Source organism: Capricornis sumatraensis, chromosome 6 (assembly GCF_032405125.1).
Source record: "Capricornis sumatraensis isolate serow.1 chromosome 6, serow.2, whole genome shotgun sequence".
Taxonomy (NCBI): Eukaryota; Metazoa; Chordata; class Mammalia; order Artiodactyla; family Bovidae; genus Capricornis; species Capricornis sumatraensis.
In genome coordinates this window covers 99,322,067-99,344,215 of record NC_091074.1, presented here as the reverse complement: position 1 = coordinate 99,344,215, position 22,149 = coordinate 99,322,067, and the positions used below count along the sequence as shown (strand labels likewise).

At 40.0% G+C, this 22,149-nt stretch overlaps 1 protein-coding gene across 1 annotated transcript in view; it reads right to left on the bottom strand.

The window, feature by feature from the left end:
• Positions 1 to 22,149, bottom strand: part of TMEFF1 (transmembrane protein with EGF like and two follistatin like domains 1) — a 98,304-nt gene that overhangs the window by 34,088 nt on the left and 42,067 nt on the right. Inside the window, exons 4-5 of the mRNA XM_068974269.1 lie at positions 18,227 to 18,253; positions 15,509 to 15,605 (exon numbers count right to left, since the gene is read on the bottom strand). Of these exons, the coding sequence (XP_068830370.1) occupies positions 15,509 to 15,605; positions 18,227 to 18,253 (124 nt within the window). The remainder of the gene's footprint in view (positions 1 to 15,508; positions 15,606 to 18,226; positions 18,254 to 22,149) is intronic.

The following is a 22,149-nucleotide window of genomic DNA, read 5'->3' as shown; positions in this document are numbered from 1 at the left end:
ACTCTGCAACCCCATGGACTGGAGCCCGTTCAGGATCGTCTGTCCATGGGATTTCCCAGGCAAGAACACTGGAGTGGGTTGCCACTTCCTTCTCCAGGGGATCTTCCCAACCCAGGGATCGAACACACATGTCTGCACTGCAAGTGGGCTCTTTACCACAGAGCCGCCAGGGAAGCCCAGCAGGAAGCGCCCTGATCACGTGCAGGAAAGGTCCACTCCACAGTGGGACGGAAACACTGCACACAAGACCAAGAGCTGTGAGAACCACCACCGCTACTATTTCCAGTAGCACGTGAGGAAAGAAAGTGAAACCCCCATCTTAAGGACTGTCCAGCTCAGGGAAGCAATGAGCAAGGAGAACAGCATTAGACCCTAGCGGCCACTAACACCACTGACTGGAGTGGTTCCTGGGGAATGCAGGCTGGCGACTGCGGCAGAGGGCAGAATGCCCAAGCACAGGAGTGCACTACCATGGAAAGAAATTGCTTCAGTAAACATGCCAAACTCAAGACACTTAACAACCATTTATTCCCTACCTACTGTGCGGGGATAGTCGTATTCGTCTATTTAATCATGACAGCAAATTATGAACAGGGAAGTTGAATATGAAAGAAGTTAAAAAGCCTAAGATCACAAACCGAATGAGTGACTGAGAGGATGTTCTCTCCACTCATCACAGCTGTCACATGAAACAGACATCTCAGCAGGCAAAGCGACAGATGAAAGGAGTTAAGTAGTTATTTTCCACATTTATATCATGAAAAATCTTTTCACTAAATTGGCCCTGCTTTTCTCTCAAACTCACCAGGGACACTCCTGCCTCAGGGCTTCCCCTCTTCCTGAAACACTTTTCCCTCAAACAACCACTTAGTTTAATCCCTCACCGTTTTCAAGTTTTGTCTCAAATCTTGAAGGAACAGTAGAAAGTTAAATCACTAAACATCCATTTAAGAAATTACAAAAAGAGAAATGAATAAACCCAGTGAAAACAAAAAAAGAAGAAGGGGAAAATATGGAGGACATGGATATTAATATTAGATTTATAGACACATTTCAGCAGAAATAGAAAATAAAATTACAACAGAGAAGATCAATAAAGCTAAAAGTTGGTCCTCTGAAAAGACCTTCAGGGAATTCCTTGCTTGTCCAGAGGCTGGAACTCCGTGCCTCCACTGCTGAGGGCCTGAGTTTGATCTCTAATTCCACAAGCTATCTGGTGTGACCAAAAATACAAAGACTAAAAAGAAGGAAAAAAAAAGAAACAACAATTAACTTTCAAATAAACAGCAGGATGAGAAAAAGTGAAAAAAAAGTATCTAAACCAGAACAGACTACAGATTGTGATTTAAAAAATAAGAGAATTCTATTGTGAACAACTTTATGTCAGCAAATCTGAAAACTTAATTGAAATGAATAAAAACAAATTAACTATTAAAATTTGATCAAAAAAGAAATAGAAGCTGAATGCTGATACATTCATTAAAGAAATAAAATCAATTTTGAAAATGTCCTCCAAGACATTATCAGATCCATGTGATCTTTTTAAAAAGGATGCATGAACACATTCATTCCAATCATTCAGTTCAGTTGCTCAGTCATATCCGACTCTTTGAGCCCCATAAACCGCAGAACGCGAGGCCTCCCTGTCCATCACCAACTTCCTGAGTCTACCCAAACCATGTCCAGCAAGTCGGTGATGCCATCCAACCATCTCATCCTCTGTTGTCCCCTCCTCCTCCTGTCCACAATCTTTCCCAGCATCAGGGTCTTTTCAAATGAGTCAGCTCTTCACATCAATGGCCAAAGTATGGGAGTTTCAGCTTTAACATCAGTCCTTCCAATGAACACCCAGGATGATCTCCTTTAGAATGGACTGGTTGGATCTCCTTGCAGTCCAAGGGACTCTCAAGAGTCTTCTCCAACACCACAGTTCAAAAGCATCAATTCTTCGGCGTTCAGCTTTCTTTAGAGTCCAACTCTCACATCCATACATGACTAGTAGAAAAACCATAGCCTTGACTAGACAGACCTTTGTTGGCAAACTAATGTTTCTGCTTCTGAATATGCTATCTAGGTTGGATCATAACTTTACTACCAAGTAGTAAGCGTCTTTTAATTTCATGCCTGCAATCACCATCTGCAGTGATTTGGAGCCCAAAAATATAAAGTCTAACACTGTTTCCCCATCTATTTCCCATGAAGTGATGGGACCAGATGCCATGATCTTAGTTTTCTGAAAGTTGAGCTTTAAGGCAACTTTTTCACTCTGCTCTTTCACTTTCATCAAGAGGGTCTTTAGTTTCTCTTCACTTTCTGCCATAAGGGTGGTGTCATCTGCATATCTGAGGTTACTGATATTTCTCTCAGCAATCTTGATTCCAGCTTGTGTTTCTTCCAGTCCAGCGTTTCTCATGATGTACTCTGCATATAAGTTAAATAAGCAGGGTGACAATATACAATGTTGACGTACTCCTTTTCCTATTTGGAACCAGTTTGTTGTTCCATGTCCAGTTCTAACTGTTGCTTCCTGACCTGCATATACGTTTCTCAAGAGGCAGGTCAAGTGGTCTGGTATTCCCATCTTTTTCAGAATTTTCAACAGTTTATTGTGATCCACACAGTCAAAGGCTTTGGCATAGTCAATGAAGCAGAAATAGATGTTTTTCTGGAACTCTCTTGTTCTTTAGATGATCCAGCGGATGTTGGCAATTTAATCTCTGGTTCCTCTGCCTTTTCTAAAACCAGCTTGAACACCTAGAAGTTCACGGTTCATGTATTGCTAAAGTCTGGCTTCAAGAATTTTAAGCAATACTTTACTAGCGTGTGAACAATACTTTACTAGTGTGTGACATGAGTGCAACTGTGCAGTACTTTGAGCATTCTTTGGCATTGCCTTTCTTTGGAATTGGAATGAAAACTGACTTTTTCCAGTCCTGTGGCCACTGCTGAGTTTTCCAAATTTGCTGGCATATTGAGTGCAGCACTTGCACAGCATCATCTTTCAGGATTTGAAACAGCGCAACTGGAATTCCATCACCTTCACTAGCTTTGTCCGTATGATGCTTCCTAAGAGGTTGACTCATTGGAAAAGAATTTGATGTTGGGAGGGATTGGGGGAGGGGGAGAAGGGGATGACAGAGGATGAGATGGCTGGATGGCATCACTGACTTGATGGACGTGAGTCTGAGTGAACTCCAGGAGTTGGTGATGGACAGGGAGGCCTGGCGTGCTGCGATTCATGAGGTCACAAAGAGTCGGACACGACTGAGCGACTGAACTGAACTGAAGGCCCACTTGACTTCACATTCCAGGATGTCTGGCTCTAGGTAAGTGATCACATCATCGTGGTTATCTGGGTCATGAAGATCATTTTTGTACAGTTCTTCTGTGCATTCTTGCCACCTCTTCTTAACATCTTCTGCTTCTGTTAGGTTCATACCATTTCTGTCCTTTATGGAGCCCATCTTTGCATGAAATGTTCCCTTGGTATCTAGAATTTTCTTGAAGAGATCTCTTGTCTTTCCCATTCTATTGTTTTCCTCTATTTCTTTGCATTGATCACTGAGGAAGGCTTTCTTATCTCTCATTGCTATTCTTTGGAACTCTGCATTCAAATGGGTATACCTTTCCTTTTCTCCTTTGCTTTCTGCTTCTCTTCTTTTCACAGGTATTTGTAAGGCTTCCTCAGAAAGCCATTTTGGTTTTTTGTATTTCTTTTTCTTGGGGATGGTCTTGATTCCTGTCTCCTATACAATGTCACAAACCTCCATAGTTCATCAGGCACTCTATCTATCAGATCTAGTACCTTAAATCTATCTCTCACTTCCACTGTATAGTCATAAGGGATTTGATTTAGGTCATACCTGAATGGTCTAGTGGTTTTCCCTACTTTCTTTAATTTCAGTCTGAATTTGCCAATAAGGAGTTCGTGATCTGAGCCACAGTCAGCTCCCCGTCTTGTTTTGCTGACTGTATAGAGCTTCTCCATCTTTGGCTGCAAAGAATATAATCAATCTGATTTTGGTGTCTACCATGTGGTGATGTCGATGTGTAGAGTCTTCTCTTGTGTTGTTGCTGTGACCAGTGTGTTCTCTTGACAGAACTCTATTAGCCTTTGCCCTGCTTCATTCTGTACTCCAAGGCCAAAGATGCCTGTTACTCCAGGTGTTTACTTCCTACTTTTTCATTCCAGTCATCTATAATGAAAAGGACATCTTTTGGGGGTGTTAATTCTAGAAGGTCTTGTGGGTCTTCATAGAACCGTTCAACTTCAGCTTCTTCAGCGTTACTAGTTGGGGCATAGACTTGGTTAATGTGATATTGAATGGTTTGCCTTGGAAACGAACAGAGATCATTCTGTCATTTTTGAGATTGCATCCAAGTACTGCATTTCAGACTCTTTTATTGACTATGATAGCTACTCCATTTCTTCTAAGGGATTCCTGCCCACAGTAGTAGATATAAAGGTCATCTGAGTTAAATTCACCCATTCCAGTCCATCTTAGTTCACTGATTCCTAGAATGTTGATGTTCACTCGTCACCTCCTGTTTGACCACTTCCAATTTGCCTTGATTCATGGACCTAACATTCCAGGTTCCTATGCAATATTGCTCTTTACAGCATTGGACCCTGCTTCCATCACCAGTCCCACTCACAAATGGGTGTTGTTTTTGCTTTGGCTCCATCCCTTCATTCTTTCTGGAGTTATTTCTCCACTGATCTCCAGTAGCATATTGGGCACATACCGACCTGGGGGAGTTCATGTTTCAGTGTCTTATCTTTTTCCTTTTTCATACTGTTCATGGGGTTCTCAAGGCAATACTGAAGTGGTCTGCCATTCCCTTTTCCAGTGGACCACATTCTATCATTGAATAAACAGGTAATTCTATTCTTACACAAAATCATCCAGAGAACAGAAAGAACATTCTCTAATTCATTTTATAAGGCCATATAACTGCAAAAAATAAAAGATTAAAACTCAATGAATAAAAATGAATAAGAGAAAAATCTCATCCTTACAGCAGACAGAATCCCAGTAATAAACCGGCAGAAAAAAGTATTATAGTCATAAACAAAAACAGAATGTTATAATTTTTGTTAAAAAGAGCAACATAAAAAGTATACGAGAAACGAAGAACTCAAAAAAGGACTGGAAAATAAAAGTTCAAGAAATCTCAGAAAGGACAGCAAAAAAAAAAAAAATTAACAGAACCTAAGAGAGACAAGAAAATTAAAGGACTAGTGCAGAATGCCCAACATCCAAAGGACAGAACTAGCAAAATTAGAAGAGAGAGGAAAAGAAGTCATCAAGGAAATAACTGAAGAAAATTTCTCAAATCAGAAGTCAGTAAGTTTCTGGGAACTGTGAAATTTCATTATACTGAGTACCAATAGGAGATTCTACAGGCTTCGAGAGAGAGAAAACAGTATACAAGGGACCAGAAATCAGAGTGGCTTCTGACTTCAACTGGAAGCTAGAAGACAATATAGCAATGATTTCACAATTCTGAGGGAAAATTATCTCACACTTAGAAGTATGCACTCACCAAGTTTTAAGTCAAGTATTCGGTGTAGGATAAATAGACCTTAAACGTAAGGTCTCAGACTTCGCTGGTGGTCCAGTGGATATGAATCTGCCTGCTAATGCAGGGGACATGGGTTGATTCCTGATCCGGGAAGATTCCACATGCCGCAGTGAGACTCAGCCAGTACACCGTAACTACTGAGACTGCGTGTGCAACTACTGAGCCTATGCCCTGAGACTGTGCTCCACAACAAGAGAAGCCACCGCAGTGAGAAGCCCACGCACCGCAAGCAGAGGAGACCACCGTCACCACGACTAGAGAGTCCGCACACAGCAACGAAGACCCAGTGCAACCAAAAGGAAATAAAATAAATTATCAAAAATAAAAAGTACGGTCTCACTTTGTACCCTTTCTCAAGAAGCTACTAAAAGATATACTAAAATGGGAGAAGGCAAAATTAAAAAAAAGAAAAAAAACAACACGCTGCAGAGGAGGTAAAGGAATTTCTAGGATGATGCATCTAGTTTAACAAAAAATATTATTAGATCTGTTTCTGGCAGAGCTCCTAAAACCCTTGTAACTTTGAGAGACAACCATCTTTTGTGTGCTAATGAGATGACTCAGCTCCTTCCTTAATTCAAAGTCATTTTAGCAAACTATGGAACCTTAAAGAAGGTCGTAGGAACATCCAGATTACTAGTATCCTGGGCAGAAGTGCAAGGGACCTACCTCATTTGCAGCTGGTGTCCTAAAAAGGGGGCAATTTGCAGGTCTAAGACCTGTGGGGTCTGTGCTGACTCCAAGTAAAGAATAAGAGAACTGAACTGTAAGACACTCAGCTAGTGCAGGAAAACTGGAGAATCGACTGTGGTGGGAAAAGACACAACACTGAAGGGAGATTGCAAGATGACAGCTATATTAAGAGGGCAACCAGTTCACACTGAAACAGTTTCACTCTGTGCACAGTCATGTTGCTGGCTGCCATTACCAGGATGCCTACTGCCCTCTTTTTGGCCAGAGGACAGAATGCCCAGTAGGCCTGGCTCAGATTCTTATCTGTACTTGCCGTGATGAAGTTCCTGCAACTGCCTGAACCACACAAGCACACTCATCTAACTGACATGCTCCTGAGAATGTGGGTCAGCTACAGTGAGGAAGCAGAAAACACAGAGCAGCCCACTGAGACGACATTGCTGCCAATCATCCACACTTGGTGACGCTAGAATCCTGCCAGACGTCTCAACCACGAGTCCTGTGACATTCCTGATGACTTTCTCAGGGTCTTGCCCACCGACTTCCCCAGAAGGGAATCTTATAAACCAGGAAGCCAAAAGCCAGACTCTGACAGAGACTGTTCAACGTGTCTTTTTCGGTAAGCCTTCATCTAACAGTGCCAGCTAAGTCAATGCACGGTACTACGAATTTGGCAATACTCTATTTTGGACCCGAGGTGTTAGGTACTTATGTGAAGTATTCTCTAAACTGCATGTTTATATTTTAAACACATCTGTATGCAAAATGTACTTTTCACCAAAAAAAAAAAAAGTTTTAAATAAAGAGTAGAACAGTATGCTTCATTATAGGGGACTAGAAGGCAAAAGTAGGAAGTCAAGAAACACCTGGAGGAACAGGCAAATTTGGCCTTGGAGTACAGAATGAAGCAGGGCAAAGGCTAATAGAGTTTTGCCAAGAGAACGCACTGATCGTAGCAAACATCCTCTTCCAACAATACAAAAAAAGACTCTACACAAGGACATCACCAGATGGTCAACACCGAAATCAGACAGATTGTATTCTTTGCAGCCAAAGATGGAGAAGCTCTATACAGTCAGCAAAACAAGACGGGGAGCTGACTGTGGCTCAGATCATGAACTTCTTATTGGCAAATTCAGACTGAAATTGAAGAAAGTAGGGAAAACCACTAGACCATGCAGGTATGACCTAAATAAAATCCCTTATGATTATACAGTGGAAGTGAGAGATAGATTTAAGGTACTAGATCTGATAGATAGAGTGCCTGATGAACTATGGATGGAGGTATGTGACACTGTATAGGAGACAGGAATCAAGACCATCCCCAAGAAAAAGAAATACAAAAAACCAAAATGGTTGTCTGAGGAGGCCTTACCTCCTGAGAAAAGAAGAGAAGCGAAAAGCAAAGGAGAAAAGGAAAGATACACCCATTTGAATGCAGAGTTCCGAAGAATAGCAATGAGAGATAAGAAAGCCTTCCTCAGTGATCAGTGCAAAGAAATAGAGGAAAACAATAGAATGGGAAAGACTAGAGATCTCTTCAAGAAAATTCTAGATACCAAGGGAACATTTCATGTAAAGATGGGCTCAATAAAGGACAGAAATGGTATGATCCTAACAGAAGCAGAAGATGTTAAGAAGAGGTGGCAAGAATGCACAGAAGAACTGTACAAAAATGATCTTCATGACCCAGATAATCATGATGATGTGATCACTTACCTAGAGCCAGACATCCTGGAATGTGAAGTCAAGTGAGCCTTACGAAGCATCACTACCAACAAAGCTAGTGGAAGTGATGGAATTCCAGTGGAGCTATTTCAAATTCTAAAAGAAGATGCTGTGCAAGTGCTGCACTCAATATGCCAGCGAATTTGGAAAACTCAGCAGTGGCCACAGGACTGGAAAAGGTCAGTTTTCATTCCAATCCCAAAGAAAGGCAATGCCAAAGAATGCTCAAACCACTGCACAACTGCACTCTTCTCACACACCAGTAGAGTAATGCTCAAAATTCTCCAAGCCAGGCTTCAACAGTACGTGAACCATGAAATTCCAGATGTTCAAGCTGGTTTTAGAAAAGGCAGAGGAACCAGAGACTGAATTGCCAACATCCACTGGATCATCTAAAGAGCAAGAGAGTTCCAGAAAAACATCTATATCTGCTTTATTGCCTATACCAAAGCCTTTGACTGTGTGGACCACAACAAACTCTGGAAAATTCTGAAAGAGATGGGAATAGCAGACCACCTGATTTGCCTCCTGAGAAGTCTGTATTCAGGTCAAGAAGCAACAGTTAGAACTGGATATGGAACAACATACTGGTTCCAAACAGGAAAAGGAGTACGTCAACGTTGTATATTGTCACCCCGCTTATTTCACTTATATGCAGAGTACATCATGAGAAACGCTGGGCTGTGGGAAGCACAAGCTTGAGTCAAGATCCCGGGAGAAATATCAATAACCTCAGATATGCAGATGACACCACCCTTATGGCAGAAAGTGAAGAAGAACTAAAGACACTCTTGATGAAAATGAAAGAGGAGAGTGAAAAAGTGGGCTTAAAGCTCAACATTCAGAAAACAAAGATCATGGCATCTGGTCCCACTGCTTCATGGCAAATAGATGGAGAATCAGTGGAAAGAGTGGGAGACTTTATTTTGGGGGGCTCAAAATCACTACAGATGGTGATTGCAGCCATGAAATTAAAAGACACTTGCTCCTTGGAAGAAAAGTTATGACCAACCTAGACAGCATATTGAAAAGTAGAGACATTACTTTGCCAACAATGGTCCATCTAGTCAAACCTTTGGTTTTTCCAGTAGTCTTGTATGGATGTGATAGTTGGACTGTAAAGAAAGCTGAGTGACGAAGAATTGACGTTTTTGAACTGTGGTGTTGGAAAAGACTCTTGGGAGTCCCTTGGACTACAAGGAGATCCAACTAGTCCATTCTAAAGGAGATCATCCTGGGTGTTCATTGGAAGAACAGTTGCTAAAGCTGAAACTCCAATACTTTGGCCACCTGATGCGAAGAACTGATTCATTTGAAAAGACCCTGATGCTGGGAAAATTGAGGGCAGGAGGAGGGAACAACAGAGGATGAGATCGTTGGATGGCATCACCAACTCAATGGACATGAGTCTGGGTAAACTCCGCGAGTTGGTGATGGACCAACTCCAGGGAGGCCTGGCGTGGTGCAGTTCATGGGCTCGCAAAGTCAGACGTGACTGAGCGGCTGAACTGAAGAGCAGAATGTGTAGTGGCTGCCATTACTTTATAAAAAGTAAAGAAAGAATACGTGTGCTTACTTGTTTGTACATGGGAAAAATACCTCTGGGAGATTAAGAAACTGATCACAGTGACTGCCTCTAGTGAAGACAACTGGGTAGCTGAGGACTGGGATGGAAAACAGACCTGTACCTGTAAAGCCTTGCAAAGCTTTTGAATTTCTAACACTGAATTTCAAAGGCATGAATGCAGACATACATACATAAATAAATGAATACATTCAATGACTTCTCTGATTTAGCTTGAGGATTTTGGCAAATCACAACTCTGAGTCTTTAATAATGGGGATAATACCTCAAACACTGGTGACAGAATCAAATAAGCTTCTGTAAAAAGCCCTTTGAAATCATCAAATACTATGTACATCTGAAAGGTATTATTGAAAAATATCTATCCTGTCTCTTTCTTTCTACTTACTGTACATAGAAAGTGTCATTCCTTCGAGATATGGTTAAGTTTTATGATCACTGGCATTTTAAAGTAAATTACGTGATGTTATGTAGATTTCACAAACACCTAACAAAGCCTACAACAAATTCACCTGCTCCAAGTTCCTCACAATATTACTAATCCTTCTCACACATGTTAAACCATCACTATGACCCCTTATGCAGCTCCAAGTGAATAAGAAAGCCCTGTGTGAACTGCCAGTTCAAAGACCTACAGAGGGAACCTAAGATACCCAACCTCATGGCAAGTTCATCCATTGTAGAAACCAGCAAGACAAAGTCCCTGTCCTCAGGGAATCCACAATCTGTTAGCAGTCCCAACAATTTAAGTGTTATGCGGAGGCTGTCTGAACACAAGCATTAGTCATCTATCTCATAGGGACTGCAGAAAGAGCAAGGCATGCTGCTAGGAAGAGGTGCTGAAGTCATGCTTATATCCAAGCTGAAAGGAAGAGCAGGAATTAAACAAATAGACATACAGGGGTGGGACTTTAGGCAGAGAGAATAACAGAGGCAAATTATCAAAGAGCAACAGAGCGTTCAGAAAACTGCAGGCGGCCACGGAGAATACCGTGTTCTACATTTTAAAATCTAACCTCTCAGAAGAAACCATTACTGGCAGCTGTGCAGAAATACAGGAAGATATTTTTGGATAAAGGAGTTTGTCATTGCTAACATCTGGGTTATACTCAGCACAGAATAATGTTTAATAGTGTTTATTTCCCATTACCAGAGGAAAACAGACAACATACAATTATTTTTCCATTAAAGTCTAAGGGGCTATGGTAGAAATTTACTAAACCTAAATAGCTTTAAAAGTCTACTATTCTAAATATCCATAGTCAGGCCATGTGAAATGACAAAAATTACTGTCATCTCTGATTAGGAGGAAATCAGAGGTGAGGAAAAGATAACAGTAGGAAAATACTTCTTTGGTTGTTTTAAAAAAAAAAAATTATGTGCTGTTTCTAGAAAGCAGGACTGATGGAGAACACAGATATAGAACATTATTCTTTCTGTTTAAATGAGGGGGAAAATTTCATTGCACATTCTGAGGGAGAGACTCATCAGCCTGTGACTATGGCCACCAACTCTCCAAACAGAAAATGATGGTATAACAAAAAGACGTCTATCAGGTGAATTACTAATACCTGCTTCTCAAATTGTCTGTCACACTGCACACCTACACGATTCTTTCTCTGAGCAACTCTGAGAGCTTATGTCCCTCAGGGGAAAAGGAAAACACCATCTCCAAAGTGACTGACATCAAAAAGGCAGAAGAGCAGGGACCATTTCCATAAAGCACATGGCAGACAAAGTTCAAAGGAGTAATTGCAGGATTCTCATGGCTCACCTGTACTGACATTATGCCAGATGATTCTACAAACTCCTCAAATCGTTCATGGCAGGGATTTAAGTCAGGTACATAAGAGGTCTACCTGGCTGAAGGAGTTCTATGATTATCTGGTCCCACTATACAGACAAATAGTTGAGGACTATCTTAGAGCAATAACCTCAGCCTTGGACAGATGAGAGATACTGGGTTGTTTTTTTTTTTTTTTAAGAGATACTGTTTAGATGAAGAGGGAGTGCAGTTGCTAAGAATATGGAGAAATCTAATTTTCTGTAAAGCAGATACTGTTCCCAAGTTTTAAGACTGAGAAAATCTAGCCACTATATTTCAAAACAGTCACAATGAAATACTGAAACCTCTCCATGTGGGCATCAAATTTATTGGAACCTCAACTATCTAGGTCTAGGTATAAATTCAAAGGGCAAACAGCAATGAAGACAAATATCACAAACCCATGCAAAAGCTCCAATGCCATTAGAGAGTCACACTGTGCTTCAGGAAGAAAGAAGAAAAAAGCCTCCCACAAGCAAAACTCATTTCAATTATAATTAAAATAGCCACTGAGCAGATAAGAGAGAAAACAGTCATACAATATATGAAGTTCATGCACCTCACTAAGAACCTATTTACTCTGATTTTACATTTAGAATTTATTCCTACATTAGATACCGTTCCTATAAGCACATGGTTTCCTATTTCGGGGAAGCAGAGAAGCAATTAATAAGTTGGAGCCATCTACAATCAGAATCACTGACTAGGCATACTGACAGCACCCAGAAGCAAGGGAACAACCTGACCTGGGAGAAGAAAAATCATTTTTATAAACAGATGTAGAACCCAAAAAACAAGGCAGAACAGACCCTTAAGTAGGGGTGGAACAAGTAGCATTAAGAACATCAAGGGCCTCTGAGAACACCATGGTATTACACATGCATCACAACATGGTAGATAAATCCCTTGTCATGAGACCTGTGTTCTGGTTCTGTTCTTAATCACAAGCCACTCACGCTCCTCCGCACTCACCTCCACCTGTAAAATCAGAGTAATAAATCCTCGCCCTACCAACCAGACATACTGCCATAAAGAGCTGAAAAAATTATTTAGGTAACCATGTTTGAAAACTGTAACACATTATACAATATATGACTTTAAGAATAGTTAGACTATGTTCTGTATAGTCTGTTTAAGAAGACAATCTATTTAAATCAATTTTCATTTAAATGGCTGAATAAAACACTAGCACCTCTCTTAACAGAAGAAAATTAACTTAACATGGTACCATTTATCCTCTCCCACAAATGGTCGTTTCTTTCCCTTTTCGCAAACGAAAAAAGAGCTTTTAAAGCGAGAGAAAGGTTTTAGCATCTGAAAAAGAATATCTATATGTATAACTGAATCACTCTGCTGTACACCTGAAACTAACACAACACTGTAAATCAACCATACTTCAATAAAAAAAGAAATTTTAAAAACAAGAATAAATTAGCCACGTACAAAAGCGAAAAAAAAAAGATTAGCTGCCCTTTGAAAACCAGATAAGATTATATTGATATGTAGCATTTCATTTGACAGGAAAGATATTTCACAATGACAGAAGATTAAAAAATTTTTTTTATTTATTTTAAAAATAATTTTTGATCTATTTTTTATTTTTGGCTGTGCTGGGTCTTCACTGCTGCGTGGGCTTTCCTCCAGTTGCGGAGAGCAGGGGGTGCTCTCCAGTTGTGGCATGCAGGCGTCTCACTGCAGGGGCTTCTCTTGTTGCGGAGCATGGGCTCGAGGGCTTCCGGAGTTGTGGCGCACAAGCTCAGCCGTTTTGGCTCCCAGGCTCTAGAGTACAGGCCCAATGGTTGGGGTGAACAAGCTTAGTTTCTCCTAAGCATGTGGGATCTTCCCAGATCAGGGATCAAACCCATGTCTTCTGCATTGGCAGGCAGACTCCTTACAACTGAGTCACCCGGGAAGCCCTCAAAATATTTTTTCAGTGAATACCCATACCTAAAAATGTAACATGAAATAAAGTATCTATTATAGTTACATTATAGAGCAATATTTTTTAAACTCTAAGTCATAATCACTATAGGAAATAGAGGAGTACATTATTTTTAGTAAAGGTTAAGTATTATAGGATTTTGTTTCACTTAATATCTGTTATTACTATGTATGTATGTAACTTGCTTTCTAGGTAGAGGCACAAACTACTTCCTTAATGTTCTTCTATTATTGCATCAATTTCCTGGCCTGGTCTTGGCTGCCTGTCCCAATCTATCCATGGGCTCCTGAGGAGGCTCCTCAGCCTGCCTGCTCCTTTTATTGGTAAGCCCTCCCCTTGTCTATACTCACTTTCTTTTCCTTAGAGCATGTACCGGCAAGGACAGCAGTTACAAGTTCTCAAATAGACACACACAAAATGAATTTAGTGTGTTTCTGTACAACAGACATGCTCTGACTGAGGATAGACTACATATCATATCAAGAGGAGGTGCACATAGAATGATGCGTATTTTATACAGATGTCATACTTAAAAGGCTACCTCTGAGATTACACAGAATCAGTTCTACTTCCAAGCAAAAGATCTCTCTCTCTTTCAATTAAGGGATGAAAAATGATAGCAGAGAAATGCGTAAAAGAGGACTGAAGAGAGGCACTGAAATGGGGTAAAAAAGATCCACAGGCCACGTCGATCGATCACTGACAGCTATTTTGACTCTGAACACAATTTTAGAACAGTTCTGAGGAAAAACACAGAAAAGAACTAAATATTTGCAAAAATACACACACAGGCACGCATATACACACAGGTGTTTCATCATACCATATCTTTGGTACAAAAAGAGAAAAAAAGAACATAGTATCTATTACCTGTCCTCTCTGCAAGTCCACATTGCTATCATTTCTCTCATGTTCTACAGGCCAAAATCTACTTTGGGAAACATCTTCTCACAAATCAATCCACTCTGATTGAAACAGATGGACATGTCAACAAGTGACTCACATGCAGAAACAGAGCAAACACAGGGTTTGCTGAACTGTTCAACTTTTTATTGAATTCGTCTTTTGCCAATTCTCACCTACTTTGAAATACATATCAAGTAAATTATCAGACATTTAATTTTACCAAGTGCCAGACAAATAGCTGATTCTGTATCAAAAAACTGAAAACACAGTGACCCTGATTTGTAAAAGTCACTCCAGGCATAAATGCTAATTAAACCATATTACCATTGATCAGTAAAAGGCTCAAATATGCATTTATGGACTGAATAAAACATAGAAATGCACATTGAAAATACATATGAGTAAGAAAGAAAGTGCAAATCTCTATAAGTGTTTCAAAATACGCACTAAGGGGAAATTGAGGAAGTGAAGAGGGTCCATTTGTGCTACCTAAGGCCCTAAAGACAGTATTAAAGCTTTTAGAACCAACTATGCAGAAAGCAAGCACCACAGGGAAATGAAGGAAGGTTGAGCCTGGGGATAAACAAACAGGAACCTGATGAAAGGAACAAACATGGCTGAGTTGGTGAGGTCTGTATCGTTACTACTCTGCACCTTTTCAGGGGAAGTGCACGGGAAACTGGATGGACAATACAGGTCAGCTTACAAAGCCTACCTTGGTGAAAGCTGAACATGAGTGAGAAAACAAAACAAAATGTCAGTCTGTCCAGGTGAGATTTCCAGAAATCATTTTTACTTATTATATTTACTTACTGTCTTTAAAATTTTGAAAGTTTTGGAGTTTTCTTAATGCATTAAAAGTTTGTGCATAAAAATGCAAGAAAAACTGTTTATCATGATTCTAGTTGAAGATATAGAAGGTAATTCAAGTAAGAGTAATTCTGATGAATAAAATGAGCACTTGGTATAAAATATATCAGTTTTATAATAGCATAAAACTATCAGTAAAGAAAGGGAGTGGTAAGATGAAAATAGTTACAAGTGGATTTCCACTCTACAACACTTAAACTGACTTAATTAACTATAGTATCATATCAACTTAAAAGTCATTAACAGTGAACAAAAAATAAAGAAGGCACACACAATATACACCAAAGCAGGTTAAAAGATAAGCTTTCTATAACACAATAATGCTGACAATTAACCTGCAAATAAGTTTATCCCTTTCCCTCAATCAACTCACCCAACATTTTCTGCATCTTCATCACACTCAGCTTTATATTTGCAGGGTCCACACTTGGAGTGTTTTCTGTGAATTTCTGCCCCTGACCCTTCCTCTTCTGTTTAAAAAGAAAAATTAAATTTTCAACCAAAAGCTGGGATCCTTTCCAGACCCGCTTCATGTATTCAGCAGCCATTATCCTATTTCTGGGGAAAATGTATGCAAGGCACTTGAAAACAATCAGTTCCAAAAAGCTATTGATGCTTGAGTCCAAAAATGCTGTCAATACAGAGTATAACATATACTGTGGAAAAAAACAAGTATTGGGGCCAGAAAAATAATCCCTTAGCCTAAGTACCATGGAACAATAAGCTAGGTCTCATTAATTCTTAAAAAGAATTACCATAACATGAAATAAGAGAGGGGAAATAAACATGAGCAACAAATTCAGTCCAGTGATTACCCTACTGAAACAGCCTGTGCAATCCTATTAGCAGTAAGTGATTCAACAAACAAGTTACTCAACACAGCAGAGTCTAACCAATGCCTTGTCCTCACAGCAGTTTCACACCTGCCTTAAAAACTGTCTCCAAATTTTAAAAAGGAAAGGAGTCTATTTACAAAGTACTTACCCTTTCCTACTTTGCCACCTAGCCCTGTCAATAATAACAAGAATGTTGAAGTGTACGGGTCTCCTATGATCCAGCACAAGATTAGTGCATACCACCAGCCCCCAAATCAGCTCATATTTCACAGTTAGGGAACCTCATTTCTGTGGGTCTCAGCTACAGTGGATCCTATTATGATCATCTCAAACTGGTCAGGGAGATGAGTTCTGAAGCCAATTTACAGATTATGGTTTACTTAGAGGATGTCCCAGAGTGGTTTGGGAGAGCATACCTTATTGAGGGGGTGCCTATCAGCAGAGAAGGTGTTATAAGGAAAGCACACAGACCTAAGTGCCTGTTTGGTACTATTTCTAAACTTGCCATTTTGGATACCTACATACACTTTACCCAAACTCTCATGCATACTCCCAAACAATTCCAGGGAGCATAATCTTAACTATTTCTAAGCCTCAGAAATACCATGAGATCTAAAATTCACACAGCCACCATGAGCTCACTAGAATTTGTGTATTAATCTGAGCAAACCACTTAGCCTTTCTAACTCATACTCCCTAAAAAAAAAAAATTACCAACAACCAACATTTTCAGGACAAGACATCCAATATTTGTACCATAAAAGCAAATATGTAGACCAACTTCCATTTCTTTCATATAGTAACAATGACAATTTCCTAACTGAATATCTGACCACAGGGGCTAGACTACATGGTCCTTTAAAGTCCTTTCCAGTTCTAAGATCTACAATTTATGAACTCATCCTTCACACATGATCACAAAATTTCTGCTTGACTATGTCCACTTAAAATCTATTTTTAGACAGCTTCTAATCTTTTTTTTTTTAAAGCTAAAACCATCATCCCTGAACTTCTTCCTCAGGACAGTTCTTCTACTCTCTCAGTTCAGTTCAGTCGCTCAGTCGCGTCTGACTCTGCGACCCCATGGATCGCAGCACTCCAGGCCTCCCTGTCCATCACCATCTCCCAGAGTTCACTCAGACTCACGTTCATCGAGTCCATGATGCCATCCAGCCATCTCATCCTCTGTCGTCCCCTTCTCCTCCTGCCCCCAATCCCTCCCAGCATCAGGGTCTCTTCCAATGAGTCAATTCTTCGCATGAGGTGGTCAAAGTACTGGAGCTTCAGCTTTAGCATCATTCCTTCCAAAGAAATCCCAGGGCTGATCTTCAGAATGGACTGGCTGGATCTCCTTCCAGTCCAAGGGACTCAAGACCCTTGGACTGCAAGGAGATCCAACCAGTCCATTCTGAACTTCTACTCTCTAGGTGACCTTTAAAGTCCCTTCCAACTCTACAGTTTTAGGGTTCTATGAAACATAGGGGAATGGAGTAAGGTTTCAGATAGTGCTAGAAGGATCATAACCGTGGTTTTCATTTGCATACATGTGAATTTTACCAGAGATGTTTTTTCTTTTAGTGGATCCACAGAGCACCTGAAACATTATTTTGCATTCAGTGGATACTCATTAAGAATTACAGTCTCATTAGGTTATGAGATAGTTTAGTCATTCTCAATTCTAATAATTCATCATTTCTCGGCTTTATGGCTGAGACCAAGTATGCTATCTGTTCTAATCAATTCTAATAATTCAGAGTAAACTCTGTTATATTCTATTACCAAGTATTAGTTTTTTTTTAATTTCGTGCCTTGAAAATTCCTTATGAGCAAAAAACGTGTAAGCAAGCAACGGAAGAGAGTCACAAATACCCTGATCCGAGCTAAAATCACCTGGGGATGATCCTACAGAGAGGGCCCTTTGGTGTAACTTCAATTTAACTGAAGCAACGTTTCCCCTTTGTCTGACAACAAATCTAAAATGAAAAATAAATGCAGGAGAAAAAGGAATGCTTAGGGCTAAGGGGAACTTGAGGGGTTGGGATGATGACTGAGTGGTACTGGGTTTCTTTCTGGGGTAATGAAAATGTTCTAAAGTTGGCTGTGGTGATTAATGTACAACTCTGTGAATACACTAAAAGCCACTGAATTATACATGTTTGAGGGGCAAATTGTATGGTATGTGAATTTTATCTCAGTAAAGCCATTTTTAAAATGCAAAAGAAGAAAAGGCCTTTGAAGGGGTATTTGAAACTTACCTCCTTCTCCAGATCCAGAGCCATTATCTAAGAAGAAAAATAAAGAATGTGTATCAACACTTTTCCCAGAATCTCATCTTACCAAATAGTAAAATTTCTTATCAAAAATCAAACTGTGATATCCATTCTCAGATAGTCCCTTTTCTCATTTTTGTCGATATCCAACAATTTATTCTTATATACTTATTTTGTACCTTTCTCCAAATGTAAATTCCTTGGATACATAATCTATACCTCATAATCTTTGCAGCTCATTCAGAAAATACCCAGGTGCTTTGTACAGAGTAAAAATCAATAAATATTATAAAGTAAATGGCTAAATAAAAATAATTTTAATGAACTCACTTAAAATGTAGAAGAAATGTTTAACTTTGCTAAAGCTTTAAAGGAATAATAAGTAAACTGCTTTTAATACAAAGGGAGGAAAAGCTTTGCGCCAAAAATCTTAATTAAATCTGTGGATAAAGGCCAAAAGATATGAATAAACCTAAGGTTTAGAAGGAAAGAACCTCAGGGTTGAGGCTTTCTTAATACTGATGAAATTAACTTCCTCCAGGAAACCTTACCAGACTTGTTACTAATGAAATTAAAGAGCCTCCCTCAAAGTTACCAGCAAGAAACCAGTGTAAAATGCAATTAATTTAAAATATGTATTTTAAAATCCTGAAAGAACCAATATATGGCACAGAGCATGTTGAAAAGAGGGCAAGACTGTAGCATCATCAGCCTGGAGCCTAGATAGCAAGTGATGAACTTGACACTCTATCCAGCCCTTTCTAGGGAGAATTTACATGAAAATGCATTCCAGTCTGTCAGATAGCTCTCGAGAACAGGGGGCATCCTTCACAATATCTCTCCCTTGCCCCCTCACCCTCAATCTCTCGAAGACAATAATCAAAGTCCCAATCATGGTAGAAACAAGAGGGATTGGAAAAAATACACCTTTTAGTTATCAGCCATTTCAACACTATTTCTGCTTTATTAACTATGCCAAAGCCTTTGACTGTGTGGATCACAAAAAACTGTGGAAAAGTCTGAAAGAGATGGGAATACCAGACCACCTGACTTGCCTCTTGAGAAATCTGTATGCAGGTCAGGAAGCAACAGTTAGAACTGGACATAGAACAACAGACTGGTTCCAAATAGGAAAAGGAGTGCGTCAAGGCTGTATATTGTCACCCTGCTTATTTAACTTATAAGCAGAGTACGTCATGAGAAATGCTGGGCTGGAAGAAACACAAGCTGGAATCAAGATTGCCGGGAGAAATATCAATAACCTCAGATATGCAGATGACACCACCCTTGTGGCAGTAAGTGAAGAGGAACTAAAGAGCCTCTTGATGAAAGTAAAAGAGGAGAGTGAAAAAGTTGGCTTAAAACTCAACATTCAGAAAACGAAGATCATGGCATCTGGTCCCATCACTTCATGGGAAATAGATGGGGAAACAGTGGCAGACTTTATTTTTGGGGGCTCCAAAATCACTACAGATGGTGATTGCAGCCATGAAATTACAAGATGCTTACTCCTTGGAAGGAAAGTTATGACCAACCTAGACAGCATATTAAAAAGCAGAGATGTTACTTTCCCAACAAAGGTCTGTCTAGTCAAGGCTATGGTTCTTCCAGTGGTCATGTATGGATGTGAGAGTTATAAAGAAGGCTGGGGGCCGAAGAATTGATGCTTTTGAACTGTGATGTTGGAGAAGACTCTTGAGAGTCCCTTGGACTTCAAGGAAATCCAAAAAAGTCCATCCTAAGGGAGATCAGTCCTGAGTGTTCACTGGAAGGACTGATGTTGAAGCTGAAACTCCAATACTATGGCCACCTGATGCAAAGAGCTGACTCATTTGAAAAGACCCTGATGCTGGGAAAAATTGAGGGCAGGAGGAGAAGGGGATGACAGAGGATGAGAAGGTTGGATGGGACCACTGACTCAATGGACATTAAGTCTGGGTAAACTCCAGGAGTTGGTGACGGACAGGGAGGACTGGCGTGCTGCAGTTCATGGGGTCACAAAGAGTTGGACACAACTGAGCGGCTGAACTGAACTGAACTTCAACACTTCATGGGATTTTATACAAAGTCTTATAGTGTATTCACTGACTGATCAACCATGAAAAATATCTTCTCTATGCAGAGAAAAAGAAAGGATGAAAGAGCAGGAATAAAGACAAGACGGGAACTTATTTTTATTACCAAATTTTTCTTAGGAAAACTCTCTTTTTCCCTTCTATTCCATATACATTGACTAGGTATGGCACCCCACTCCAGTACTCTTGCCTGGAAAATCCCACAGACGGAGGAGCCTGGTAGGCTGCAGCCCATGGGGTCATGAAGAGTTGGATACGACTGAGCGACTTCACTTTGACTTTTCACTTTCATGCACTGGAGAAGGAAATGGCAACCCACTCCAGTATTCTTGCCTAGAGAATCCCAGGGATGGGGGAGCCTGGTGGGCTGCCATCTATGGGGTCGCACAGAGTCGGACAGAACTGAAGCGACTTAGCAGCAGCAGGTACATATTATGTGTTAGACAACGTAGTAAAAGGAATAGGTACAAATTGATAAATAAGATAGACACAGTGCAGGAGATACTCACTACCAACCTTTTTTTCAACCAATGTCCAATTTTAATAAATATAATATCTTACTGCCTCCCATAAGGGTCATTTAAAATTTTGAAATAAATATATTGTGACTACTCTGATAATGAGGTTGAGCTCTTTCTGTAGATTAGATTTTCACTAGACACACACTTTCCCCGACTCCAACCCTGGAATTATGACATCCTCTCTAGGGAAGACATAGTACTTTCCTGTTCAGAAACAGGATTTGGCTAAAGGATAAACACATTCATCTGTGTTGGATAAATGAAGTATGAGATATACACAGACATATGCACAAAGCATGAACAAACTGCCAGGAGATGCCAAAGAAGAAAGATTTCAGAGAGGAGAAAAGATTTAAGCTCAATATTAAAGCATTAAAAAAAGGAGTTCTCAAATAAGCAAAGGAGAATGTTATTTCTAACACAGCAAACACGACCTATACCAGACTAAATGACAGAACACAGATGCCACCTAGCAGATAACAAGATCAAAGTAGCACCTTATAGCTTAGCTCATTCAACCCTCACTTAACTGCAGGAAACGATAACTATCTAACCATACAGGTATGTAACTGGGGCTCAGAGCAGCTAAGTGACTTGTGCAAGGTCATTCAGCAAACCAGAGATGGAGTTAATTTAAGTTAGACTTTCTAAGCCTAGTGCAGTGCTCTTTCCAGCCTAACACTCTGCCTCCCCATGTTTAACATTCATTGTTTATCAAAGCAGTTGGCATCTTAAACTCCTCATAAATGATGCATAATTAATTTGGGATTATAAAGAACTCCATATTCCTTTTTAGTTTCTAAATCAAGTCTGAAATATAATGTACCTAGAAAAGTATGTGAGAACCATACCAAATGACAGTCTACTGGCCTAAAGGAACCTAATTATTTAGTGTATGGAAAAGAATTTGGCCTTTCCCAAAGAGAGATCTGGCCTTGGCCCGCAGCTTCTAGAAGGCAACTGATGTTTAGCAAGGAAGCTGACCACATCAGATCTTAGGGTGGGGCTGGCCACACTCAATATTATTAGGGTAGGGGCTGGCTCACACCAGAAAGATCAACCACATAGTTCAGAGTAGAGGCTTTGAGTCATGTGGTGTTAATAGACCAAGTTTGAGATCAACCACATGGACAACTAATCAGTCACGCTTATGTAATGGAGCCCCAATAAAAACTCTCAACACAGGCACTGTAGTATACAGGAAAAGAAAGGAAATGTAGTAGTCATATAAAGAACAGCCTTCATATTTACTGCTAACCTTCATACAATAATTCTAGTATAATATCTCACCAGCATCCCTGCTCCCAAATAC